A 27,799-nucleotide genomic window follows, 5' to 3' on the forward strand; every position below is an offset into this window, starting at 1 on the left:
GACTGTGAAACCAGCAAACAGCTCTGGATTCTTGTCCCCACTGAAATGGACTGGAAACTAAACAATCTGATAAATATTTATGCAGCAAGGCAGCTATGACAACCAGAGGAGATGGAATACTTTTTAAAGACTTTCATTGTGCTCATTGCCATTTGGTACTAAAACCAGATATTTAAACCAACCTGTTACACAACAGCAGAGGCATCTCATGTAAAACTTAAATATTTATTTCTAACTGTTAAATAGCTCCAGAGAATGAAAATTATTCCCTAGAGGAAAACAATTACATTTATTGAATAAACACTTCCTAAAAAGTACATAACTTCTCTGCCAACAAGAAGGAGATGCTGGTTTCATTCCCACTGCTCCCATGGCCCTGTGCCTTCACAGAGCTAACAGCCTCTCATTCAGCACAACACTTCCAAGACAGACTGCTTTCCTTTTTTTGTACTTGTGGCTGTCATTATTCTTCATTTGGAATAAATCCTTTTGCTCTGTCCAGCTTGTCCAGAACCTCACTATAAAGGCCAACCATCTGGAGAATATGAGCACCACAGTTGTCAACAAGGATGGATAAAAATGTATCATTTAACTAAGTGTATAATTTAACTAAATGTATAATTTAACACAGAACAGAACTAAGGGAATAGGTGGGAGGCTACCACCAGTTTCTAAACCTAGAATTTCAAATTCATGTAAAGGTTTTTGGCATAGGTTTAAATACAATGGTCCTAACAAAAGTGCTTTTATTTACAGTCATAAAGCATAGTTTATATGTGAGTCTTACACCAGCACATAAACCTATTCACCAAATCACAGATGTTGGGAGCTGATGTTGAGGATGGGGAAGATTCTTACTGTCAGCTCTCATTGCTTTAACTGATGCATTTAAAATGGTGTAAGTTACAGCCAAGCCCTTGATTGCTCAGCTTGTACACAAGAGAATGAATGGTGACACCAGCCAGGCTGCACAGGGCTGCAATCTAGACAGGAGCAGCAGCCAAAAGCTGTAGGAAGAAGCTTATTTGTGACAGAGTAAGAAAAGTGTCATTGCAAAGTGTCACCTACACTTTGTAGGTGCTAGGCTGGAAATTTCTCCCTCATAGGAAGTGGCTAAGCTGCACCTGAGGAGATGAGCTTTAGTGATTCTCTTCACACCATCTTAAAGCCTATTTGCAAAACATGAGATTACACTAGAAACCAAACCTGAAAGTATGTGACAGCTGATTTAACTAAACTGGTACAGCACCTTGGCTTCAGTTAAAGCAGGCAAAGGTACAAGGTTCTCCCCTGGCCACAAACAGCCTGAATTTATTTCCAGTCACCCATTTCCATCATCCTTCCAGGAAAAGGATGCTACATTATTCTCTCTATTGTCTAGCAAAACTTTTCTGGCCTCACTTTGAAAAAATCTTTTAGCACCAGCTCCCCCAGAATATTTAGATACCACGATTTTCCTGAAACTCTAAAGATCATCAGCAGTGGTTTCTTCACCCAGATCCACATCTCAAATTCAGGCCAGCCAGCCAATCCCATATCCTCAAATCCCCCTGTGCACACTCACATGGCCTTCATAGGTCTTCTTCAGAGAGCCCAAGTGATTGAGGAACCTCATTCCCAATCCACACCACTGCTCAGCTTCCTTGTATTTACCAACAGTGTACTGAAATATTCCTGTGTTCCAGGCTCTTGTCATCAACCAAAGGATCTCCATCTCTGGGTAAGCATCCTGAGGTAGCAAACAAGCAGCAGCACCTCACCAGAAAATAGAATCTTCACTTCAAAACTGACAAGTCAAGAGTGTGTTAGAGTTTAATTTTAGAGTAAGAAAACAGTTGGGTTCTTTCATCCTAAGCAAAGAGAGAAAAAGCTCTCACAAAATCCAAGGAAATTTGTAATGCAGTCCTAAATATCCAAGAGACTTTTCTACACCTTCAGTGTATCTTTTACTGAAGAAGCCTTAGCAGCTCCACATATAACATTGTGTAATGTTCATTTTGCTAATTATTCTCAGTCTAATGAGAATTTTTTCCAAACATGCTCAGGATCATGTCCCACTCTCTTGGTTTCCTGTTCAACTTACCGTGCTGCTGACTACACTCAGAGCATCTTCAAAGTAGTCCCACACCTCCTGCAGCACACAGGTATCCAAGTCTGTCAGTCCAGTTGGCAAAGAGATGTTAATCAAACTGTGTAAGCATTTGCTGAGGATTGAAAGAGAGCAAAAGAGGAAATATTAAATACCATGTGCACAAACAGTTTTAAATATGAGTAGCACACTGAGTTATGTCTCTATGATTGTCAGACATGTTCACCTTGGTGCATAACACACTCATTCTTGTAGCAGAATATGCATTTTTGTACTATCAGATCTTATTCATACAAACTATGAAAAATAGAGTCAAGAGCAATTGGTACTTAATTATTTCATTGCTGGTCTCTACAGTAACACAGAAGGAAAATCACAGTATTACCTAGGGTGCTACACATGACAGCAAGAACAAAGTACCTTTTCTAACTCCCCCAACAAGAGCTATGTAGGCAGCATCCTCAGAAAGTCAGTAACAAATACTGAAAACAGCTCTGCCTTTCTCCGTGTGAAGTGAGAAAGACAATATCAACAGTTGCCTTTGCCAAGTGCTCACTTCAAGGAACTTGGAAAGGATAAGTAACACAAATATGCTAAATAAATCACATATGTACTATGTGGCATCACTACCTTACAACTCATAGCTTTCTTCTCAACCCTTAATTTCTCTTCTTTGTCTTTGAAATACCCAGCAGAGTAACTTTGAAATGAACACCTCCCTCACAAGAAACAACCAGAGACCTCTTCTGGATCCAATTTTCATTTTCCTTCCTCAATAGATGAATTTATTGGAAACAGGACTGTGCCAGAAAACATGTCAAGTGAACAAACTGCAGGTAAAACATCTGTTAGGCAGTCATCCTTCAGAGTTACATGGGTTGGCCAGCAAGAAGCGGAACCTTGCATATAAAGTAAAATCCACTTCTTTTCAAATTGCAGGCTTTATTCCCAGTCAGCATTTCCAGTCACAGGCTCATGGCAAAGCTATGTGATAACACTAACCTAAATTGCACAGCATCAATGACAGCCTGCTTTCTGTGAAGGTTTAGTGCACTCTTGAGAGCTTTCTTACACAGTACAGGATACCGAGCTGGAGGTTCCATTGCTAATGCTTCAAAGTAAAAGAAAATAGAGAAGAATAAAAGATAAATTACTGAAGCCAACTTCAATCTCTTAGGTCACTAAAATAAACTGCAGCATGTTGCCAGATCCCTTGTGAAAAACAACTGAAAAGAGATCTGCTTAATGGGCAGGTCACCAGCTGGTGCTTCTCTCCCTCATTCTTACTCAGCACATCATCAATGAGAACAAGGCAGAAGCACAGAAAGCTTTATAATTCTCTGCTGTTTACCTCCAATGCAGTAATACAAAAAAATTCTGGTGAGGGGCACTGTCTAAAGAGTTTTGTTTGTCTCCTTGAAAACAAAAATCCAGATGGAAACCTTATGCAGGAGCAGGATTTGAGAATGGTGTCTCCAGGCACTGGAGTGTTCTCCCTCAGGGCAAGGAGAACAGAAGGTGTTTATGCAATCCTACAGGACACCTCCAAAGACTTGCCATGGTAGCTCTAAATGCTCCTCATCTTTCTTGGATCCTGCTCCAGATTCTCAAGCACATTTTTGTTACTAGGACTTTGAGATGAAAATATGGCACAGTGTAGAGAAGTGCTATTTACAAACTGACTATAAAAACTTGAGAGTTGAAACTCAACATTATCTTAGTGGCTCAAATATACTAAAGTATATCTTAAAGTATCTATCCAAAGTCCACAGCCCAAAACTTCTGCACTGGGGCATGAATCAGTGAGGGTCATTCTCTGGCCTTTGCCAGTTTGGAGCATGTAAAAGTTTATTTGAAAAACCCTTTCCAGGCTCACAAACTGAGTGTCTCGGGGTCTAGAAATGGAAAGATATCACAACTTTCTGGTTCATCCTCCATGTCATCTGCAATTTCAAACCACAGCTCTCCTAACCTTGCTGAGATCCTAAGCATCTTTGCTTCAGATATATGGTCAGACCCATTTTCTGTATATTGTACAACACATGATAATCCTGGTCACCTCAAAAGAACAGGAAAGAGAAATGAAAGCTTCTTTGTCCTTACATGCAATGATTTCAAGTGTCTTGATCTCTATTTGGGGTTGCTCCCAAACTGACTCCATAAGATTGTGAAGTGTTGGATCATTCAGTTTGGATCTTGCTTCAAATTCATAAAGCAGCAACAACGTGTCTGTTGGGTCTTTAGCAAAATCTCCTACAAGAGAGACAGGACTGCCTGTATGTAATGATGAATTTTCTCTAGGCCACAGGGTAAATTTTGCTATTAGGTAATTTTTGCTTCCAACAGGCAGGAAAACCATCAAGGCACTCAGACTTAACAGAAGAGCAAATTTGGGTGGAATTTGCCAATTTACCAGATATTCAAAGAATATCTGATGGAGTTTTTCTACCAATATCCCACCAGAAAAAGGGAACCATGCTAGGGTAACAGTCACTTAACACCTCAGCTGTTATCATACTGTTATCTATCTACTCAAATAACCTCCATCTGAGACAGCAACTCCACATGCCCTGTATTTTCCATTAGCATTGTGACTAAGAGTTACATGTGCTGAACACACACTTTGTGGCTTACCTGTTAATTTCAGCACCTTCCATACCTCCTTGCATGTCTGAAGATGTTGAAGGGCCTGACTAAAAAGCTCCGTCTATTTTACAAAATCAAATAAGTTATTTTTTGTCGTGGTTTTAAAAGCAAAAGGAATAATTATGTCAGAACCAGCTATAAAATAAATTAAGAATTAGCCTAGTTAGTAAATCATCTATACCAGTTACTGGGCTTTTGGGGTTTTTTGTCTTTTTCAAAGACCTCCATATCTCTGACAAAGCCACTTCACATTGGCCCAGAAAGAACCATCCATACTCCTGTGGGACATGACTGTTTTATCTCCCAAGAATAAAATAGTGCTACTGAGACTGACAAACCACTAAATGCCACAAAACAATTGCCCTTCACAGAATTTCTACAATCATTCTATACCAGACTTCTGTACTTCCTTCACAACCTCTGTGTTTTCCTTAATCTTCTTATCACAGTAAGCACAATGCCCTCTTCCTCCCACCCACAAAAAGATGTTCACATAAAAGAAAAGAATTTTATCATAACCACAGTGGTAACTACTTTTAGCAACAGCAGTAATTGTCTTTCTGACTAACCCAAAGTTAGCAGCAGACTCCTTACAAGATATATCTTGTAGATTGAAATTCCTCTCAAGTTACTGCCATGACCCTTTATTGATACAAACCCATTCAAAGACACTGAACTAATTCACAGAAATTCAACACGTAGAGTTGTCTGGAAAGGTGCATCAATTCTGACTATTAAATATTCCCTTGCTTACATTCTCAATATCCTGTTTTGAGTGAAAAAACTAGGACTTCAAAATCAGAAGGAGAAAATGCTAAACTGGTGCACTGAGAAATAGTTAAGAGGCTTTGCCCTACCTGTTCTGAAGGTGTTACTTGTTGTCTCCCCATCTCCAGATCAACTGCAGCTGCCATCAGCAGGCATGTCTTCTGAGCAATCAGAACAGCTTTGTCAGAGGGACAAAACTGGGACAACTGACACCAAAAATAGGAAAAGGTAATGAGAATTTTACCCACATAAAGCAATTTGCTTGTGAACAGATTATTGCTGACCCTCCTCTATGACACTTGCAGGAATCAGTCATGAGTAGTATATATTAATATTGTAATTTTACTGGTATAACTATAAAAAAGGACTATTTAAAGTGTAAAGCAGAGTTGGAGTCCCCCCTCTACAAGCACATATGAAACTGACAGTGTTGGCAGAAGTCCTGCATAAAGATTAGGACCTAAGTACTTCACATGTTTGCATTAATTATACAGTTTACAAACATCAGCATCCATTTATTTTAGAAACTTCTCATTGAAATCTGATTACATTCTTAAGAAACAGAATGTGAAGTATGACAATAATGCACACATTTTCTATTACAAGTCAATCTCCTTGTGACAAAAATGCTCCATCTTTAGAGCATACAAGCATGTCTCCATGGAGACACCCAAACCATGGATGTGACTTCTAGAAGAACTAGACAGATGAATATATTCCTCAATTAGAAACACTATTAGCAAAAGTAAATACCTTGTAAGACAGTACAAAAAAATCCCTCATCTTTTCAGGGCTGTCCTTGAACTGTACAGCTAAGTTCCAAGCTAACAAAGACACAAAAATGGAGACTGGAATAAGAATCTGCATTGCTACATGTGTGCCCATCTAATCTCTAGCAAAAAGCAGTTCAGGTTCTACAATTCTATTTCTGAACCAATATGTCATCAACAGCTTATTTAACAGCAGCAAGAAATACTGTTACTAGTGATTTGTTAAAATAGCTAATTCAAGCTTTCACATTTTGCCTTGATAACTTCACCACAACCAAGAACCCATTCTAGCACACACCCTGCCAACAAAAGCATGAACTGGGAAAAGCATTTTCTTATATTAGTTAACAAAGCCATCATATGAGGGGAAGTGTTGTACAGTATTCCCAAGACAAATAAAGCAAAAGGAGAAAAACCCACAATGTTTTGAACCATTCCTCATTTTACCCCAGCAAGGTCAAGTGCATGGCAATTAATCACACAATTCTGAGTAATAAATGGATGAGAATCTAAAGGCAATCAAATTATTCATGTATGAGAGCTTGACCCAATTAAATGTTTAGATTCTCCAGCAACTTTCACATTAATTTATTCAATAGGACATGTTTTTGTAGTCTCTGAATTGTTTATCCTGTGAGTGAGAATGCTGCCTTTGACAGGTCCTGATTCCATTCATGCTCATGTCACTGTATCTGACCTCTGCTGCTTCTCCCCCTCCCTTGCTGCTCTTTACTGGAGCACACTCACACTGTGAGCATGTTTGCAAGAGCAGCTGTCTTCTGACACTCATTGCAACTCTGTGCTCTCCTGTATGCTCTGACAGAAGCAAGAAGCTGAAAAATTGGCCCAGCTTGTTACCCTGTGCTTACATTTTTATTTATAGACAGCAAATGCACTAATCCTTTACCAAAACAGTGTAACAGACTACAAATGAGGATCCAGAGACAGCTCTATGCATAAAGCTTAGGGCAGCCCCTGGGAGCTGCATTTCTCACTAGAAACCACTTTATCTGTGATAATATTTGCTGTTTGGATTTCAGTCTGTAGTTCAAGGCAAACTCCAGGGCTGCAAATTTAAAGGACCAGTAAAGAGAGGAGATTCAGTTTAGATTCTGAGAGAGCAACCTACCAACTTTTCTAAACCAGTGAGCTTCAAGGATCCTCATATCCCCTGTGAATTTCTCTTCTGTGAAAGACTCAGCAAGTTTCTTGTGAGCTGCAGAAAACATAATTCAATACAAAAGTACCACTTTTGGAGCAGAATAAAAACATTTCCAAGTCTCATCCTTGCACTACAAAACAGAGGTTTCCAAAACACCTGTGTAATTCTTGATGAAGATTTATTCTCACAACTTAAATCTAATATTCTTCAGAAAGCCCTATTAAAAACAACAGAAGGTGCCTCAAACAGCACTTTAGAGAAGATGCCAACAAGAACTACTCTTGTAAGTTCACTGACACTGAAGTCTAATGCAGAGGAGTTTTACTTAATTTCACAAACTTAATTACAACTTTGAGGCCTTTCTTCTAGGAACATTTTATTGATTTAATTCTGCTCTGAAATCTCTTCTACTTGCAGCAGTACTGCAAGCTTTTGATAGCAAAACCTGTGGCACTGAGATCCAACTTCACAATACTATTGAATATCCAGCTCTAGTTTTCATTGATTTCACTGTGAAGTTCAGAGCCTGGACTGAAATAAGGAGTCTAAATATTTCATTGGAATGGATCTAATCATATCCTAAAATGTTCACATGTGGAAGAACTCCAGAAAATGCAAATAAAAGAAAAACATACCCAAGTTCAAGTAAGTCAGTATGGAGTTGATATCTTCATCTCTAGAAAGGAGAAGAAATTCAGTTTCAGAAAATTGATTAATGTTTTTCAACAGAAAAAAAAAAAAACCAGAACACATTATTTATGTTGGAATATATTTTCCAAGTTATAGATAGATCTACTCTTCTCACTCCAAATTTTGGAAAGATATCCCACTAGTGTCAAAGACATTGCTTAGCTCACAACCTCCATTAAAAATGCCTGACAGGCATATGAATTAATAAAAGAAGAAGAAGGCAAAGAGCAAATATTTAAAGAAAAGTTTAGACAAGTTGAAAACATGTTCCTATGTGATGCCATTAGGTCAAGCTAGAAAGTCATGTGGGTGGACTTTTACTAGCATAAAAAATAATCTCTTGATTACTCTGCAAGAAAAAAATGCCCAGAAAAAAAAATTTCACAATTTAAACAACACATCCACCATAATACAATGTTTTTTCAAGGAGACCCACCTTTTCTCTGCATTTTCTGCCATGATTTTTGATAACATCAGACGGACCAAACATCTAAATATGAGAAAAACAAGAAATGGAGAAACAATTTTTTTCAATGGTGTACTTTGCCCTAATTTTCCTGAAAGGATCCCCTTTTCTTCCTTATGCTTCTCCTTGTATGCATATTGAATTCTTACTTTAAGGATGTAAATAATTGTCGGCAGTCTTGTAAATGTTCAGACAAATACTCCAAAGCTTTGATAGCCACAATTTGTTGGTCATTCTGAAAAGAATTAAAACATGTTTTGTATATACTGCACTACCTCAGTTACCACAAAAGATACCCTAACCAAAACAGCAACAAAAACCCAAACAAAAACAAACCCCAAAGCAACCACATTTTCCAAGTCTGTGCAGCCCAGCAGCAGGAAAACGAACAAAGGACTGTGCACAGAATTGCCTGAGAGTGCAGAGAAAGCTCTAAGGAGAGATCATATGATTCCCCGCACAAAGAGCCTGTGGCAAGAGCACGACTAGTACAGGTTGCTGAGGCTTTCATGCCTCACAGGGCTGGGAACAAAGCCCTGCTAGCCTGGAATGCAATCAGCCAGTTCAGTCAGTGCTCAGGCCACCAACCAAGAGGCAAACAGTCGGGACAAAGCACTTTCATCATGGATTTTTGTGTATTTTTACACAGCTTCCCCCTCTCACATCAAAGATCAAATCCCAGAGGCAGAAGAAGATGAAACACTTTGCTAAGGAGAATTTTACAGAAATACACAATGTCATATCCAGATGCTAACATTTGTAACTCAGAATTCTTTATTCTTCTGTCAAAATTTTAAAAGATACCACTTCCTTCTACATGAAAATAATTTCTACTTTGCATTACACAACACATTTGAGTGAGACCTTTGTTGTGGAAGCATGAAGAACTAAGAAATCCATGAAATACAGAGAAATATTAAATCTAGGCCAGGTTAAAGAGGTTAGGCTGTCCTACTTATATCAATAAAGCAAAGACAACATTATCTCTACCTCTAAAGCAATTTGGGCAGCTAAACTCAAGAGGTTGCTGCCTGTATTTTTATCCACTCTCAGGTTGTCTTCATGTTCTGATGGCTTTTCTGCTAGTTTCCCCATTTCAATAACTGCTTCCATAGCTGAAAGAGACAGAGGGAAAAACCAACACTTTTATAGAAGCTATTGGAAGGTGCAAAGTTCTGTTTTAATGATTTATGAAAGGCTATAATTTTAATTTTTTTTAATGAAAAGCCAAGACAAGAAAACCTGAGCATACCAACACTTCTCCTCAAATACACATTTCCTCCTAGGGAGGTGCCAAAAATCTTTCAAGTTACTAATCTAAGGAAACAAAGATGCCATACAAATGATACTCATCTCACATCTTAATTTTGTTCTGCTAAGTAACTGTTTGTTACCAAAGACAAGAAGACTTTCTCTAATACATTGTCTGGGCATCATTCCAAGCTCCCACATCTTGGCTTGTGCTAAGGGTGCCACTGCTTTTATGTTCACACTGTGCTGTGTTTCCCACTCTATATTATGTGAGCAAATTATGCTGTCAATAAAATTTGTATAGAGAATAATTAAATGGCAGAGAACTCATTGGAAAATAACCTCTGCAAATTACTCTGTATTCTAAGTAACTATAGACTATTTCTCCATTTTCATTACTTGAGCTAAGATCCTCATTAAAATATGAAACAGCAGAACTCATTATAAAGGAGAAAGAGGCTACAGAGATACAACATTCTGTAAGTAATCTCAATAATTCATGTATTTCTTGGTAACTTCAGGCTCCATCTGTCCAGAGAAGTTAAGAGCAGCAAAAATGGTTCCCTTAAGCTCCATATTGTATATGCATACTAAAAAGTATAGAATGATTCTCACCCTGGGATGCTACTAGAGCTTCTGCCCATGGGAGGATTCTCTTCCCTAGACAGAGGCTCCATCCAAACAAAATCAAATATAGCAAAGGGCTCTGCCTCTTACATACTGAGTGCTAAAAAAAAAAAAAACAACTAAATCCCACTTTTAAAGCTTAAATCTACAGCCTGACATTTTCAATGATTTTAGGGACCCTTCTTCTAGCTACCCTCTGTGGTGTCTTTCTCAAGATGAACAGTCCAAAGCTATTTATATATTTTTTAATATATTTGGCATTTCTCCTTGTAGTGGGTCCTTTAACTTTCAGGTTGTACCTTTATCAGTATCGTTCTCCAACACTGCAATCTTATAGACACTGAATTTAGTAAAGATGCTGTTTGGATCACACCTTTCTGCTTGTTTAACTGCCTCTTTAGCCTACTCACAGAAGAGATTAAAGGAAATCAGTACAACATCACCATGAAATTAGTATATAATTTGCAATAGAAAAGAAATAAAAAGATACACAAAACATTACTGGTTACATTGCTGATATCTAGAGAATAACTCAAGATGTTTGATAGGACCAGATCTGCCCTTGAAACAAAAGTGATGAGGCCAGAAGACAGCACCAAAGGCTGAGCAGAAATGAAACAGCCAATTCCTCAAAAATAAGAGCAATGCAAATAAAGACATAAGTATGTCTACATATGTATTAAATATACCTTGTCAACTTGTTTCAGGTGAAGATAGCAAGAAGCCATGTTCCTCTGCAGCTTAGCCAAGTTCTGGTCTATCTGCCCAGGTGTATAGAAGCTAACAGAATAATTGTACCAGTGAAGGGCTTCAGAATAGCTTTTCTCCTAGAAAATATAAAAATAAAATAAAACCCAAACAAACATATTTGGGTGATTAAACTGCGTATGTCTTCCCAATTTTTTATAAAAAGGTCACAGCAATGAAAGATTTAGTCAAGTATATTCTAGTGCAACCTCCAGGTTGTTCCAGGTGCAGAATCCAGCACTTTCCTTTGTTAGATTTCATACAGTGGTGAGTGCCCAGCCCTCTAATTTGTCTAGACACTGTGAGAGACAGAATGCAAAGCTTTACTGAAATCCAAAGAGATGACATCAACTGGCTTCAGCTGATAACAAGGTGGGTGACCTTGTCCTAAAAGGAAATCAAGTTTGACAAGCAGGACTTCCCCCTCATGGACTAGTGCTGGCTGTGACCAATGACTGCATTGTCCTTCAAGTGTTTTTCAATAACTCCCAGAATAATCTCCATAATTTTACCAGGCACTGAAGTGAGACTGACAGGCCTGTACTTTCCAGGGTTGTCCTTCTTGCCCTTCTTGAAAATTGGGATAACTTTTGCCAGCCTGCAGCCAACTGGGACCTCTCCAGATTCCCAAGACCATTCAAAAACCATTGAGAAGCCTCACAATAACACCAGCCAGTTCTTTGACTACTCTTGAACAAATCCCTTCAGGCCCCAGAGCCATATAGGAGCCAGCTGGAGCAGGAATTCTGCACTAACTGTTCCCATGCACAAACCTTAAGATGAGGCTACCTGAAACTTGATTTTGCAATTGAAAACAGCACCCAGATGGATGAAAATAAAACTAGTGCCAGCTGGAACAAGGCTCTTAGTAACAGTTTGCACTCTAACCAAAAATAGACATATCAAAGAGGTCAGAAAAATAATTTCATTTTCACTGATATAAATAAGAACACTACTATTTGGTCCCAAACCTCATAATGTTTGGCAGCTCTGTCCCACAAGATGATGTGCAGCTGATTCAAGGCTTCAGGCAACAGCTGTTTGCCAGTATAATGACCTGAAAAGATACTGCAAATCATCACTTTACAAGAACTTTACAAGAACAAGCACACTGAGAGGCATCTAAGAATTATTCTACAGCCTGCAACAAAAAACAGGGACACAGCAATAGTTTCAGCTAGGAGCCAGTGTTTCATATTCTGTTTATTTAAAAAAAAAAAAACAAACAAACCAATGAATCAACCAAGCAAAACCCAAAATACCCACTGAGTAAGAGAAAAATATTTTCATGCTTGAACAATGTAAATGTAGCTCTTGGTCCTAGCTAGATGCAACATGAAATAGGATTTGTTTTACAGCAGCTCTGAAGTCAAAAAGTACTACAATGCTACAGGTGCAACAGACCTGAAAAATAAACTGTTATGCAGCTGCTCTAACAAGGATATGCAACCTGGCTTAGATTGACAAACAAAAATAAATTGGGCTGGATGGACAAAGCATTAACATTACACAGAACTCCTGGTTAATGTTTCTAATCCCACATGAATCAGTCACACACAGTCTACACTAAAAAGAAGGAATTGCTCCAGTAAATGAATTTAACCCCAAACTTGATCGTGACTGTTGTTCAATATGGAAGTTGAGAGCTGCCAAGTAAAAGAAACATAATGGAAAACAGATACAGAGAAAGAAAAACAAGAATAAGCAAAAAAAGTGAAAATTAGAATGCAAGACTTTAGCCAACTACATCCAGCTTTCAGTAAACAGCAGTAAAAGATGGATACAGACCTATAATAACTTCTTCAATCTTTTGCTTAGCGAGCAGCTCCCTCTTATTCTGCAGCAGGAACTCAATGTGGAGCAGGGTAATTTTTCCAAGGTCAGGTGAAGATTCAAATCGTTCAGGAACAGATTTCAGAAAATCAAAACCAACTGATTCCCTATTCACAGAGATGCATTTTTAAGAGGCTGCACCAGAAGAGCTGTTAATTTTCCATTCTGGAGATTAACATATTCACACCATCCAGCATGTTTGTCATTCAATCACACCGACAGAATGAATCAAGGTATGAATTTGTTACAGTTCATCTATTCAGTGGCAGCTTCCTCTTACCACAGGCTTCTTCCACTGTATTCATAAGAGTTTATTCTTCACATTTGCATTAAGATACAAGCATATACATACATAATCATGATGGAGCACTTAACAGGGTAAAAATTCGTGCCTCAATTTATTTTGCAGTAACTTGTTATCCTTCTACTGTTTTTCTCAAGAATGGTTCTAGGGCTCCAAAGTCATTCTGATGGTTGCTTATAAAAAAAGTCAGTCTGATGATTCCAGACATATAATAAAACTACATAATGAATCTTAATCATTCCAAAGTAAGTCTACAGCACTGCAAATTGCCCCTACACTTATTTCACACTGTGTTCTGTTGCTACCATAATCACTATCTCCTTGCTATAGAAGACAGGCTCCCTCTCAAAACCTTTCACCTCACCCCCACGAGCTTTTATTTGAAATAAAGCATCATTGTACAAGAGATGTTCTTTGCTTATAAAAAAAGACCCAAAACCTCCAAACATTGTGTTTACCCCACTTAGAGATGCCTTCATACCTTCCATGCTCCAGCAGCAGTTTGGCAGTATTCAAACAGAAGTCTAAGGACATCTCAAAGTGTGTGAATTCTGCAAGAGCTAGACAGAACACAAAGCACTTGAGATTATGTAATCAACTTAGACACTTAATTGCTCAATTTACCACTTATCTCTTCCACCTTCTTTGAAAGACAGAAACAAAACTGAAAAAAAAAAACTCCAGCAACCCTATAACAGATGTACCACAAATGGAAGAATAATAGCTATTGTGTTTTGACTTTCCTTTCACTGTACAGTTAATGCAGTACTACAGAAAGATGACAGGCTGATAGCCCTGGAATTCCAGCCCTCTGTCTCTCTAAACAGGAACAGCATAAACTTTAGTAGAATATTTTTTTTTTTTTTTGCCTCAAGCTGCCTTTTATCAAAATGTCTCATCCTTATCCAGCAGGAACAACCTAACACTGAGGTTAGTGCTCAGGCTGGGTGTGGTATCATATGGCACTGGGAACTACTTCAGCATAATGCCCTGAGCATCAGCTGTTGGACTGAGTGCTGCTGATAAGCAGGTATCAGTTTCACACCACTCAGATAAAGTTTTAAAACTGTTACTCTGTGCTGAATGGTTAAGAACAAAACAGATACATTTGTAGCTTGGATGGGATCAGAGAAGGAATACACAAGGACATGACTGGAAGAGTTGTTAAAAGAAGCATTTGAAGGTGGCTGATGCAAGCGTGCAACAGAAGATTTTAGTGAAATGCCTAAAATTTAGCAGGAATCTTCACTCAAAAGACAGAGAGCACACACTTTTCTGCCAGCCATACAAGAAAAAAGACACCTACTCATTAATAAATGTGCTTGAAAAACTTACTGCAGGTTTAGTGTTACTAAACATTAGCCACGTGTGTTTTGATAGGCAACTCTATGGTTTCACAATTCAAACTGAAGAACCCAAGTCAGCTCCTGTCTGTTTATTTGAAATTGTAAGGTTTAAATGACTGGCTACTAGAAATCTGGCTGAAAGCCCCAAGGAGGAATGTGGAGTTACCATTTCTGCTAGTCTGACAGCATCCAAATCCCTGCTCTCTGCAAGAAATTCCTAATCACATCCCACATTTCTCAGATTATCCATTACAAATCTGATGCTTTCCAACCCTACTCTCCTCCTTAAGATTTCATTATTTATGAAAATAAATTTCTCTGACACATTAATTATCCTTTCTATATTAAAGTCTCCCCAAAAACTCTTATCCTCTCTAATTCCATAGCAGAATAAATTCTGTTCAAGTGACAAATGTGAGGAATAAGGAGAAAAGAGTTTATTTTACTTAAATTAACTCTTGTAATACAGGTTTATAACAACACACTGATGAGCACATGATATCTCTTGATTAAAATCTGCAAAATCCCACCCAGAGAACAGCAATGCTTCACCAGCCTTTCTTCTGTGCTGACTGTGTAAGTCAATGCACCTTCACCCTTCTGCACAATCTTATGCATATGTCTAAATAAACTGTAGCTTTACACTGCTACATTTTCACTCCCTTCTAACAGCCTTCAAAGTGTTCTCCCTCCTCTATTTGCAGCAAGGCTATTTAAATTAGCATCTGGATACCTCCTCTGTGAACACTGAGTACTATGTCTCATACTTCAAAACCAAAAGGACATTTAGCTAATAAAGATTCTGCCAAAACCATAAAATTGTTTTTCTATGTATGACACATGCAGTCTCCTTGGATATGGAGTAATACAAAACCTAGGGAAAGCTGTGATACCTGAGTTAATATCTTCATCTGATGCTCCACTTTTAAGAAGAATTTTAACTTTCAAAAAAAACCCTGCTGGGTGCAAATTCTCCTGCACAATGAAAAACAATACATTACTTGGACAGCTCTTTGTAGAACACAGATCCTGTGAGAGTACAGCACATTTATAATACAAACAAATATTAAGGAATCACACACTCCCCACTGAAATCTTCACTTCCATTTTAATGACTGAAGCAAATGGTAAGCAACTTATGCCATAATTTCTTCTAAATGCAATGTGCATCTTTACTATTTATTCTTACATCACCAAAAGACCACAAGGATTATGAAAGCAAAAGATGTAAAATTCTCAGTTTGCTGTAGCCCATTTTTCATATTTTTAAATAGAAGCTGAACATTACTGAATGATAGAAAAATTTCCAGCTTTTCTATGAGTGAATTGGCTGGATTAATCTAGAATTAATATGAGTAGATTCAAAGTAGTTTATAAAAAGAAGAAATTCAGGAGTCAACAACAATGGGAGCAATTGGAAATAACGAAGACTAGTATACTGAAGTCCTCACTAAAACAGTGCATTTTTCAGGTTCTAAAATAAACATTTTCTTCTAGTTTTCCATACCCTCACACAATATCAAATGTACATTATCAAAACTTGGGATTAAAACACTTTCTGCCTCAAAAAGCTTTGCAAAAGTAAACAACAGAATAGGACAAAAGGCTTAGATACTGTAGTAGCATATTATTTGCATAACTAAAATACACTGCCTTTTATCCTGATCTCCTGAGCATATGCACTATGATCTGCCTGTAAATTCAGGCAGCATGCAGAAATTGAAGCTTCCATTTAAAGCAAAATTTCATACTTAAAACTTGTGCTGTACAAAACAGAAAACGACATTTTTTAAATGATCAATGAAAGACAAATAGGAATTTTTCAGATTTCATTTACTCCGCACTAACCTGAATAGATAGAAGCACAAAATTAATTCAAGTCTCTATAGGAAACAGAATTTGTAAAGGATCAAGAGACCTCACTGTAATGGCTGCTTAGAGATGTATGAATTTCCTTCAGGGCAGCTGATGTTTATACACCTCATTTTTCAGATCTGCTTGCATGCCTCTGCCTGGGTGTTGCTCTGGGGATCCCCCAGACAATGAGGTAACGGAAATCATTTTACTCTCTGTGCTTTAGCTGTGGGTTTGTGGTTGTCCCAGCTGCCTGCCTGTATCAACTCACACATCTGAGAAATTTTAGTCACACCATCATCAAAGAACATTGCTACTAACACACAGGAGGCAGGAGGACAGCTCTACTTCTACATGCAAAAAAGTATTTCTCAAAAAAAGAAAAAAAAAAAAAAAAAAGCTGGGAACACCAAAATATCCATAAGAGCATGGAAACATAAAGGATAAACACCTCAATCTGTTGTTAAGGATAACACACCAGGGATTAATGTGGTCTATATCATCATGTCAAGAAATGCTTGAATTTCATGTATTGCAATCTTTAAATACAGCAAAAATTAGTACCTGATTTGCCAAGCTTATGGCTTTCAATGCCTTGTCCAGGTACAGGCTGCAATCCCACTCAAAATAGGTTGTGGCTAACAGCCTCAGCACTTTAGCCTGGGAACAAAAAATAGCCACATACAAACATACATATGAACACAAATCACTTAAATCCTAAGGCCATGAAAAATAAAAGCTCTTTGAGACAAAAAAACCCTGCCTGGTATCAGACATAAGGTGATTTCTCACATCTGAAATATATCCAGTCTTGAAGAAATGCAGTACACAAAGGACATGAATCAACTGGAATTCAGAGAAAAACCAAAGGGCTGCAAGGAAAATCAGATAACTGGGAAAAAAGAATGAAAGAAGAAATTGAAATAACAGGAGGCACACGCTCCACAGTGGAAAACAAACAAATAAAAAAGCAGGACAAAGACCTACATGATGATGGACTTCAAATACATAAACTATTTACATAAAGAGGAAGAAATTAAAATCTTCATATCTGCAGTCAGAAGTAAAAGAATAAACTGACTTTGAATGAGACAGAGAAACATCTATCACAAATGACACAGCTCAACTGATGGCGTGCTGAAAGAGAAGAGGCATAGAAGAAGAGATGCCCTTTCAGGATCTACTTCAGCCTCTTTCTACACTTTGATTTCTGTGAAATAGCAGAATCAAATGTGATTTAAGGGTGCTCATCAGTGACTGATGCTTGTAACAACTGAACTTTAAACTCTGCCAAACTTCACAGCAGACTACTAAAAAGGAGACCAAGACATCACTGGGCAGGTTTGCTCAGAAAAGGCAGATAACACACTGGAGTCAGTTTAACAAAATGCTCCTATTTGTAAATAGAAATTTCTCCATTTCTTACCTGCATTTCTTTGCCAACAGAATATTTCATGTCCATCTTCCCAATGTCATAACTCTGGCTATCAATGATAAATGGAAGTTAGAATTAAACAGGATGACAGAGATAAATTCAGTCAGTCTTCTGATATGTTCAAAATTCCTACCCTTTCCCACTTCCTAAGCAGTTAAAAAAATCAAATAAATCACACAAACTAATCTCAATAGACACTTTTACCAGAGAATAGAAAATTCTGGGTTCCTTCTACCCTTACATTAAAAATTGTACTCAATCACTTTCTTCAACTTGTTGCAGCACATTCTGTAACATCTTCCATATTCAAACATTTTGGTAGGTTTTATCAATTTTAACCTCAGAGATTTTGAAGAAGCAAGTGTTTCCATTCTCACCTGGAACACAATATGGTAATACACAAAATCTATTCATGACTGGTCTCCAGACCACAGCACACCAACAGCAAAGACAGAACCTGTAACTCGTGATCCCCATTATTCTTCTAAAAGATAAATGGCAGAACAAAGAACCACCCAGGAGAAAACAAAGTGATTATGCCACAAAACCAGATTTGATTACAAATGCTGTGAATAAAGAGCTGTTAGAAAGAAAAATAGTAACTGGGCTCTTGTTTTCTAATCTAATATATTCTCAGACCAGGGAAATCTTATCCCACTAGATGGAGCCACACTCTTTCTACAGATTATTATTTGCACTGTGCAAAGCTTTATTTCCTCCTCAAATTTTGTCATCGGGACTCGGCATTTAATTTTCCACAGGAATAAAATATAAAATATTCTCCAAAGCACCAGATGTAACTAATTCTGAGCATTTCTACAAATCCTCTTTGACAACAGATACAACCATAATGATTTGGAATTTGGCCTGTTGCCCTCCACTTTCTTCTATTTAAAAGAACAAGAAGACATTAACACAAATTTTCTGCAGTGAGGCTGTTACCATGGCATGAGGATGCTCTTCCTCACAGCCTACATTTCCTCACCCTTAGTAATACCACAGCAGTTATTTGGATCCTACAATAGTTATTTGGATCCTACCCAAACCATCTCAACCCATTCCTTTTTCACCTTGATGTTTGTGCCTTTCATCAGTCAAGGACTCTTCAGAAAACTAATCCCTTTGGAGGAAGGGCTAGGGAGAGGATTGGAAAGAACCACTGGAAGATGACTTTCATTCTAATGGCAGGAAAATCCATGTGGGAAAACAGACATAGATTTTAGGCAATAATATACAACCATTACAAAATATCTGCTCAGATCATTTGGTTCAGCTAAAATCTTGTATTCTCACATTTTTAATGGTCCTCTACTTTCCCTTGCTTCCCCCTCTCCTTCACACAGGTTTTTACATCTCAGAAGAAAGGGTTTGGGTTTGTTTATTTGATTTTTGCACATTACCTGAGCCAGAAGGAGCTCTGTTCATACCTCTTCCGTTCATAGGTTTCCACTCCAAAATTGTAACAGAGGATTGACAGGTAACAGGTCTGGAATAAAAGACTCCTGCTTCTAGAATGTTCTTGTCAAACATCATTACAACTATAGCACTCCAGTCTCAGGTTCCTTAAAATGCATTTTACTTTCAAGATATTTCCACTGCTATCACTTCTGGCCTTTTGCAAGAGGATGCTGATGATGACTAAATGGAATCATTAATTGGATGGGAAAGTGAAGTATCATTAACCAGACCAGGACACAAAAAACAGCAGGATTTTTGAAACATATGAGGAACACAGAGTTCCTCAATAAATCATATTGAAAGCACTGGAGCTGTGTAAGTTAAACAATAAAAATTTAAATTTGAGAGGAAAACTGTAATACCATAACCCCTCTTTTTTTTTTAATAACAAAAAAGTTTTACATAATTAAGTGAAGAGGACTCTACCTGTTTTATGGTAGGCTTCTTCCCAGCATTTCTCTTTGGGGTTAAAAAAGGATTACAAGATTTAAAAGAAAACTGCTTTTGAATGCTTGGTTATTCAGAGCTTTATCAGTCAGCCCTGACAACATCTGTTCATAACAACTTGTCATTTCTTTGAAATTATTTGCAGCTGTCATATGTCATCCAAAGAAGAGACAAAAAGTCATTTTATATGCCAGCAGGCTGCCAATATTTACATCCATTTTGCCTCTGCAGTATCTTTTTTCCCAAATATAAATGATGCTTTTTGCAAGGGACTGCAGATTTCAAATTCTCAGACAAAATGAGAAGGGTAGGATAACATCTTGCTTCAATTTTTTTTGCAATCCAGAGGCAAAAGCACAGAGTAGGTATATGCATAAAGACAAAAGAGCTCACTCTCAGATGTGAAACCTTATTTTTCACAGGTTCATTTGTGAATGTTTTCTTTCCAGGAGAGAAAGTTTCCTGTTCTGAGCATTGGTTCACAGACTATCAAGGATCACAATCCTCTCCAGCTCATCTCTGGTACCACACAACACAATAATCTCCCTGGGTTACTCTCCAGGGACTCTGGTGCAATGGGAGCCTGCAAGAGTTTAGGATTGAGAGCTACCCAGCAGTCTAAAAGATTTGGATTCACTCAGCAATCACTAGCTCTTTCCATTTGCCTCATTTTTTAAATACCACTTTTTAAAACAGAAGTTGTATCACTCTCCCATGATCAGAAACCTTCACCTTGTCTGCATCAGTGCTCCTGCTTTGTGAAGAGCTTTCATCACAAGAAGTTTAACATTATTTAATGAAGGAGTTCAAGCAGAAAGAATGAAATTAATTTAGAATTAAATGAGAAACAGGAGGGCAAAATCCCAGTGAACATTTTCAACAGTAAGAAGTTCTGCTCTTATAATTCAAATCAAAGCTAGACCCCTGCAACTTAGTACTCAGATGCACTTGAACATGGCCTGAAGATGACACAAAGCAATGTAAAATCAGTTGGAGTTTAACTGGTTAAAAAAAGCTCCAACAATAATTCCCATATTTTTCTTCAAGAATTTGCATCTGCCCCTTTAAATTTTGTTATCTATACCAGAGAGACAGGAAGAAAATGTTTTTTAAATATTGGAAAACATGTAAACAAATTAAAATAAATGTCAGGAAGTTTATTCTCATATAACAATAATAGACTTTTATCTTTGCAAACAAAAAACTAATCTGCACAGGATAGTTTGTTTTCTCTGTGAGACAAGAGCTACAAAAACCACTACAAAAACCATTCATAGCTCTACAGTTTCATGAAGATGAAGATTAGTAGTGATGGTAGTGATAGACTTGCATATCAATAACTTTGTAACCTAGCTCTTCTCTTGTCCCATCTGTCCCCAGACAAATGTTCACATGGGTACAAGACGCAATATACAAGATCAAGATGTAAAATGCAGCTGGTTCTGTAGAGAGTAGGTGGTATATTCAATTTAGAAATCTTTTTGCCTCGCTTGCTGATTTGTCTTCTCATTGTTTAGGAAAAGAGTTTATTATTCTATTTCAAATTCTAATCTAAGAGAAGCAATAAAAAAATGCACTCTGAAAAAACTCTGCTGTTTCCACACAAAATTTTTAGCAACAAAATCTGAAAGAGGCAACCAATCGCAGAAGGGACCTTCGGTTCAGAGCACTTTTCAAAATTTTCTGTGGCATATGTCATGCTTTAACATAGAGAGAGGAAAGTAGGTTCTCAAAGTTTGGAATGATGAAGAAGGGAAGATTTCACTTACTTCTTTTGGCAATTTCATCAGCATATCTTTGCAGCGCTGCACGCATATCACCGCTTTCTGAAAATCCCCTTGAGCAACAGCCTGAGAAAGCAGCAGAGCATGCCAACAAACTGTTAGTGTGCAACTGCTCTTTAAAATTCACTAAAAACCTCATTCTTTAAAATAGGACTTGGGCTTTTCACATGCTGTAAAGCTAGGTTTGGGATTAGCTATCTGTCCTTACAGTGCTATAACAACCCTATTTTTCCATATTGCCAGATGATCAAGAGATCAAGGAAATCACTGCAGTGCTTAGGTAGTGTGCAAAGGCCAGAGACATGGGACAAGATCATTCACACGTTAATATATCACCTCTCCTTTTGTCTCCATGATCAAATTAAAAATATGGGCCATTGCTTTGTCCTGTTTAGGGTAGCTCCTGAGAATTTTCAGCACTTCCATTCTAGATACTCAGGTCAGTGGTGCGACCCACAAATGCAGTTTGTATGTTTGCAAATACATACATACTTTGAATTTGCACTCCTGTGTCTGTAATGCTCTGTAGGATTGGTAGAGTTCTCAGGCACTTCAGAAGGAAAAACAATTCCTCTCAAAACTTAGAGTTTCTAAATTGCATCTTTTAAATTACAGTTACTTGCCTTGTTCTCCAGTCAAGCACAGGACACTGTTGGAACTGACCCATGTATAATTCAGAGGCAGCTGTTTATTTTATAAACAGCCATGATAGCCAAATTATAAAGCAACAAATCTGAACTAGAAGAGATAACCACCACTGCAAGAATGACTGTGATAAATGAGGGAAATTAAAAATCATTAAATGATTGCAACACTGAATGCAAACACGAGATCTGCTATCTTCTGTCTAAGTGAAGGAAATCTATCCCTCAGCAAGTCCTCAATGCCAAGCACTCAGGTATCTAATAACTGGGTCAGAGTTTCCCTCTATACCTCTACAAGGTATGGAGTGACTTATAAGGGAAACTGAGAACACATACTGATTCAGCTTGGTAAGAGAGTACTTTGAAAAGGCTCCTCTCCACATCAGCTCTGTGCACTTGAATATCTGCTTCACCCTCGCTCCCCTTCCGTAACTTGGCATACAGCTTCTCTATACTCTGCAAAACAAAGTGAAGGCATCACCCGTGGAACTTACAAACAGGGGTGTATGTAAGAAATCAAAAGTAGCAAAGAACTTACATTCATGGCATTCTCTAAAAATCCATCTGCAAGAGCAGCTTTTCCAATGTCTATCCATCCTTTCCCAGTTTTCATAGACATCTGAAGGAGGTAGTAAGTTTTTTGTGAAAATGCAGTCACTTTCAAGAAAGGCAATGTAAGAGCTCATCTTGTTGTAGCACAGACCTAACACAGGACAAGGGTATTTCTGCTCTGTAATTTCTGACCAGCAACTCTCACTTCTGAATGAACACTCAGATACAGCATAAGACTTATGGTGGCCTACTAGACAATATTATGAGATACTGAAAAATTGTTGATACCTTATTGTTATTATCATATTTCTAGAGTTCCATACTGTTGTTATTATATTGTTAAAGTCCATACCTTCTAGCTGGTTTTCTACCATGTAGCTCTTCCCTGTAGCACAGTTCCTCATGACTTCACAGGGGCTCCTCCAGGCCTCTCCCTCCCCTTTTATCCCAGTTATCTTTACAAGCCACAGCTGCTGCCCAACTAAGGACTTCACAGCTGTGGCTCATTTAGAATAGCTGGGACCCACTTATCCAATACAAAGGACTCTCACTACACTGAAATAAATGCATGTCCTGCTCATATTTTACCCTATGAGAAGATGTGATAACCACACTGCCCAGACACTCCTAGCTCCAATGGCTCAGCAAGGTATCCCTGTAAGATACAGGTCCCACTTCAGCATGCACTTTGTGTTCTTAAAAGGGAAAAAATGGGATCATCAGTCTTATCTTTAAGTGATGAGAAGAGAGAGTCAGCAATGTTCCTGCCAAAGCACCAGTTACCCTTCCAGAACCAGACGTATACCTCACTCCCTTTCCAAAGCAAATGTAATAAGATTTGAAGACTTCCCTGGGGGATCAACTGTATTTCATTACACACCCACAATGAGCCTTACCAAAATCTGTCTTCTAATAGTTCCCTCCGGAGGATCGCTGCCCTCACAAAGGCAAATCAGTCTGCAGGCAACAAACCGCACTGCAAGAAAACAGAGCAGGCATTCCAAAGTTCCCTTCTCTCTACTTCTTAATTTTTTTTACAGAAAGTCAAGCCCTGCCATATCTGAAAGACTATCTGGCATTTTAAATCACAAGACAGAAAAATGTGAAAGTGTCAGGAGTCAAAGAAATCTGAATTTTAGCCAAGATGTTTAAAATTGCTTTTCAGACAGTAAGAAAAAAAATATATATTCTCATTAAAATACCTATTAAACAATTTAGAGAGAGTTTAAGTTAAATACATGGTATTCAAAGATTTAATTACATTGCAGGTGCTTACAGTAACATTTCTTGAAAGCCCTCAAAATAGCCTTCAGCAAAATAAGGAAATGAAGTTTAATAATCTTTACAGTTTCAAAGAAAAAAGCAAAAATTTCAGACCTTCCTTAAACATCAGGGATGGAAAAGACACTACTTAATGTATTTAAAACAGCCTCTCCCTGGCCCTTCAGCTGTGATCTGAGAACATCATGTTCTACTTTGTGTCAACTTACCCTTTTCCCCTTAGCTGTAATTTATATGATGCAGATTATACATCATTTTGACTATAATCCCTCAAGACAAGAATGTAGGCCTGACTCTGCAATCCCACAGAACCACAGAAAGAACATGCTGAGGGAAAACACCAAAAGCTCATTTCTGCTTTCCCCCAGCCCTGCTCCTGGCCCAAGAGAACCCAGGAGCTGTGCACCTGGCTAAAGCAGGTCAGTGAAAAGAGGATTTAGAATGTTTCTGCATGTAAACATGGATGAGATAGCTACATGAAAAAAACAACCTTGCTTGATATAAATTAAGTGACCAACAGTCTAAGATTTACATCTATGTTATTTCCATACATTTTTATATTTGAACCACAATATCAGAAATGCAAATTACAGCTTCCTTTGGTCACATCACCTCTTTGCTGGTGCTCTGGCATGGAAAGGGGAGTGATAAGAATGCCTGCACCGATTCTCTGTCACAAGACAACTACTGCATCAGGATGCTTTTTCCTGAACTGTTTATACAAGCCCACCAGTACACTCTTCTCTTTCTAGCCCGTGTCTGCAAAGACTCAAACAAATCTCCAGCACTGTTTATGTGCCTGCCAGCAGGGAGAGCTTGGTCTCCATGCTGCAGCACACAGAGCACTCTCAGGGAGGCACAGAACATACGTACATTTGGCTCTTTGCTCATCACTGATAACAGCATCCGTGTGTTTGGTCACTGTCCAGTTCCACAAGCTGACTGCACTCTCTTCAACCTGGAGAGGAGAATGCCACTCAGTTTAATTGTGTCCTGGATGTGGATCCCATTGAAATTTACTACTGGAAAAAGAAGCATCTTTTATGTGTTTCACAGGAATGGTTTCTCCACATGTTTACCCAGCTCCCTTTCACACCAAAGGTGTGAGTTTTCTATAAAACTGTCACAGGATCCCACAGGGACCTGTTGGACAGTGACCTGAAAACAGGCATGCTGAATGGATGGAGCATTTCTTCACCTAAAATCTGAAGGGGTTGGAAAAGAACTCTAAGAATCTTATCACATTTGAGAACTATCTGTAGTAAGGCTTCACCACTTTTGCACATCCAAAAGAACACTAAGTAGCTTAATTACTTTAAATACCTACACTGGGAAACTTCAGATATTAGCAAACAAAGAACAAAGGTTACTGACTATATACTCTTGTTAAAAAGACACAGCACTACATAAAGGCAATAAACTGCTTTAGCAACCCACCCTGAGGGGCTGATTTTCCATCACTTTATTCTACTTTTCATGACAGATCTTGCCTATGAATACATATTTGCCTGTCTAGGAGAGAGTTCATAGCCCCTCTTATTGAAGTGGTCAGATTACAAATTTATGATTTCTCCTTTCTTCAAAAATAATTTAGCCCAACTGATTCAGGAAGAACTGAAGGGTACCATTTTTATGCTCTTGTATTTTTTTTACACACTGTACTATTGACACTTTCTGTTACAACACTTGCTAACTTATCTCGCTCCTTGTTGCAAATTTAGGACTTCCAAAATCAGTGTTCCTTATCTAATAATTGCTACTTCTTAAATGTCTCTTGAAAATATAATTTTAGAGGAAGAAGTTGGACAACATCTCAGCTGGTCTTTTTCCTTATTTCAGATTGATGTATTACCAGATTTCTCTTTGAAAAAGGACTTTTAAAGTAAATGTTTACTTCTTGCTAAGTACTCCTCTAGGAGAAATAAACCGAACATTATAAACAACCACCTGATAAACTTTTACAATGACTGAAAATGAGTACCTCCAATATAATTTTGTGTACTGGGATATTGTTTACCAGGCAGCTAAAATGACATGCTTGCTTGTTTTCTTCTTCCTTGGGTTATCTGCTGTCACTATGGGAATCCACAGACAGGGTGAGAAGGACCTCTCCTCTGATCCAGTACCAAACTCTTAATGCATCAGTGCTCTGTGCTTGCATTTTTACTTAAAATTACAACTAGATACTACTAGTGGTTTGAAATAATAAATACCTTAACATCATCAGTAACCAGTAATTTTCCCATAATTATCATAGAATGGTTTGGGTTGGAAGTGACCTTAAATATCACCCAGTTCCAACCCCTTGCCATGGGCAGGGACAGTTTTCACCAGACCAGGTTGCTCCAAGCCCTGTCCAACCTGGCCTTGGACACTTCCAGGGATGGAGCAGTCACAGCTTCTCTGCATAACCTGTGGAAGGGCCTCACCACCCTCTCAGTATCTTACTAATATCTAATCTAAGTCAACCTTCTTTCAACATAAAGTCATTTCCCTCTTCCTGTCACTTTGAGCCCTTGCCCAAAGCCCTTCTCCAGCTCTCTTGGAACCCCTTTAGGCACTGAAGGTGCTGTAAGGTCTCCCCAGAGCCTTCTCTTCTGAACTCCGTCTGTCTTTCCCATCTGGATGTTCTCCAGCCCTTCAATCACCTTCACAGCTCCCTCCAGCAGATCCACATCCTTCTGAAGCTGGTAGCCCCAGACCTGGACACAGAATCCAGGTGGGTCTCGTGGAGAACACACTGAGAACACATACTGATTCAGCTTGGTCAATGCAGAGGCACTGATGCAATAAGGGTTTGGTACTGGATCAGAGGAGAGGTCCTTCTCACCCTGTCTGTGGATTCCCATAGTGACAGCAGATAACCCAAGGAAGAAGAAAACAAGCAAGCATGTCATTTTAGCTGCCTGGTAAACAATATCCCAGTACACAACATTATATTGGAGGTACTCATTTTCAGTCATTGTAAAAGTTTATCAGGTGGCTGTTTATAATGTTTGGTTTATTTCTCCTAGAGGAGTACTTAGCAAGAAGTAAACATTTACTTTAAAAGTCCTTTTTCAAAGAGCACACACACACTTTTACGCTATTGGGGCAAACGATGAAGAAGTGAATTGTTTTCTTTACATTTGAGTAGCGCTACACTTTAAGCTTCCTCGCCAAAGGGGGGAAGCAGCAGCAGCTGGTGTTTACGGAGCTGCAGCACCAACCTGCGCCAGGGCTGTGGGGTGTGAAGCACATGCAGCCCCCGTTTCGTCAGACGGGTTGGGAGCGGGGGGCTCTCCCTCCGCCACCTTCCCGTCCTCTTCAGAGATGCTCTCCGCCGCCCGGAACAGCTCCTCCGTGAGGGCGGCGATGCGGGACGGCGCCTCTTCCTTCAGCAGCTCCCGCACCAGCGCTGAAAGACAGGAGGACAGCGGGGCGTGACACTCAGCCCAACATCAGCCGCCAGTGACGGCACTTATCGGGAAGGGAGAGCCCGCGGCACCTTCCACGGCGGCCACCCGCGGCCCCGCCATGACCCCTCAGGGAGCTCCGCCAGGGGCGGGAGCCACGGGAGCAGCGCCCCCGCACTGCGCCTGCGCGCCCCGACCCAGCGCTGCCGGCGAGCCCCCGCGCCGCCGACTGCCCGTCTGGCTGATCCGC

At 38.8% G+C, this 27,799-nt stretch overlaps 1 protein-coding gene across 1 annotated transcript; it reads right to left on the bottom strand.

Annotated features, from left to right (window-relative positions):
* Positions 1-315: 315 nt before the first annotated feature.
* Positions 316-27,672, bottom strand: TEX11 (testis expressed 11). Its single transcript, XM_058032730.1, is given in 28 exon segments — positions 316-535; positions 1,565-1,729; positions 2,084-2,204; positions 3,092-3,200; positions 4,193-4,342; positions 4,724-4,796; positions 5,593-5,709; positions 6,257-6,327; positions 7,403-7,489; positions 8,071-8,111; positions 8,562-8,615; positions 8,741-8,826; positions 9,582-9,706; positions 10,769-10,871; positions 11,159-11,296; positions 12,188-12,273; positions 13,005-13,156; positions 13,835-13,913; positions 15,593-15,674; positions 17,118-17,213; positions 17,980-18,037; positions 19,389-19,474; positions 21,663-21,743; positions 22,658-22,777; positions 22,860-22,940; positions 23,770-23,849; positions 25,028-25,112; positions 27,364-27,672. Coding segments are annotated over 28 exon segments (2,907 nt in total). The 3' UTR covers positions 316-463.
* Positions 27,673-27,799: the final 127 nt, after the last annotated feature.

This window comes from Melospiza georgiana, chromosome 12 (assembly GCF_028018845.1).
Source record: "Melospiza georgiana isolate bMelGeo1 chromosome 12, bMelGeo1.pri, whole genome shotgun sequence".
Taxonomy (NCBI): domain Eukaryota; kingdom Metazoa; phylum Chordata; class Aves; order Passeriformes; family Passerellidae; genus Melospiza; species Melospiza georgiana.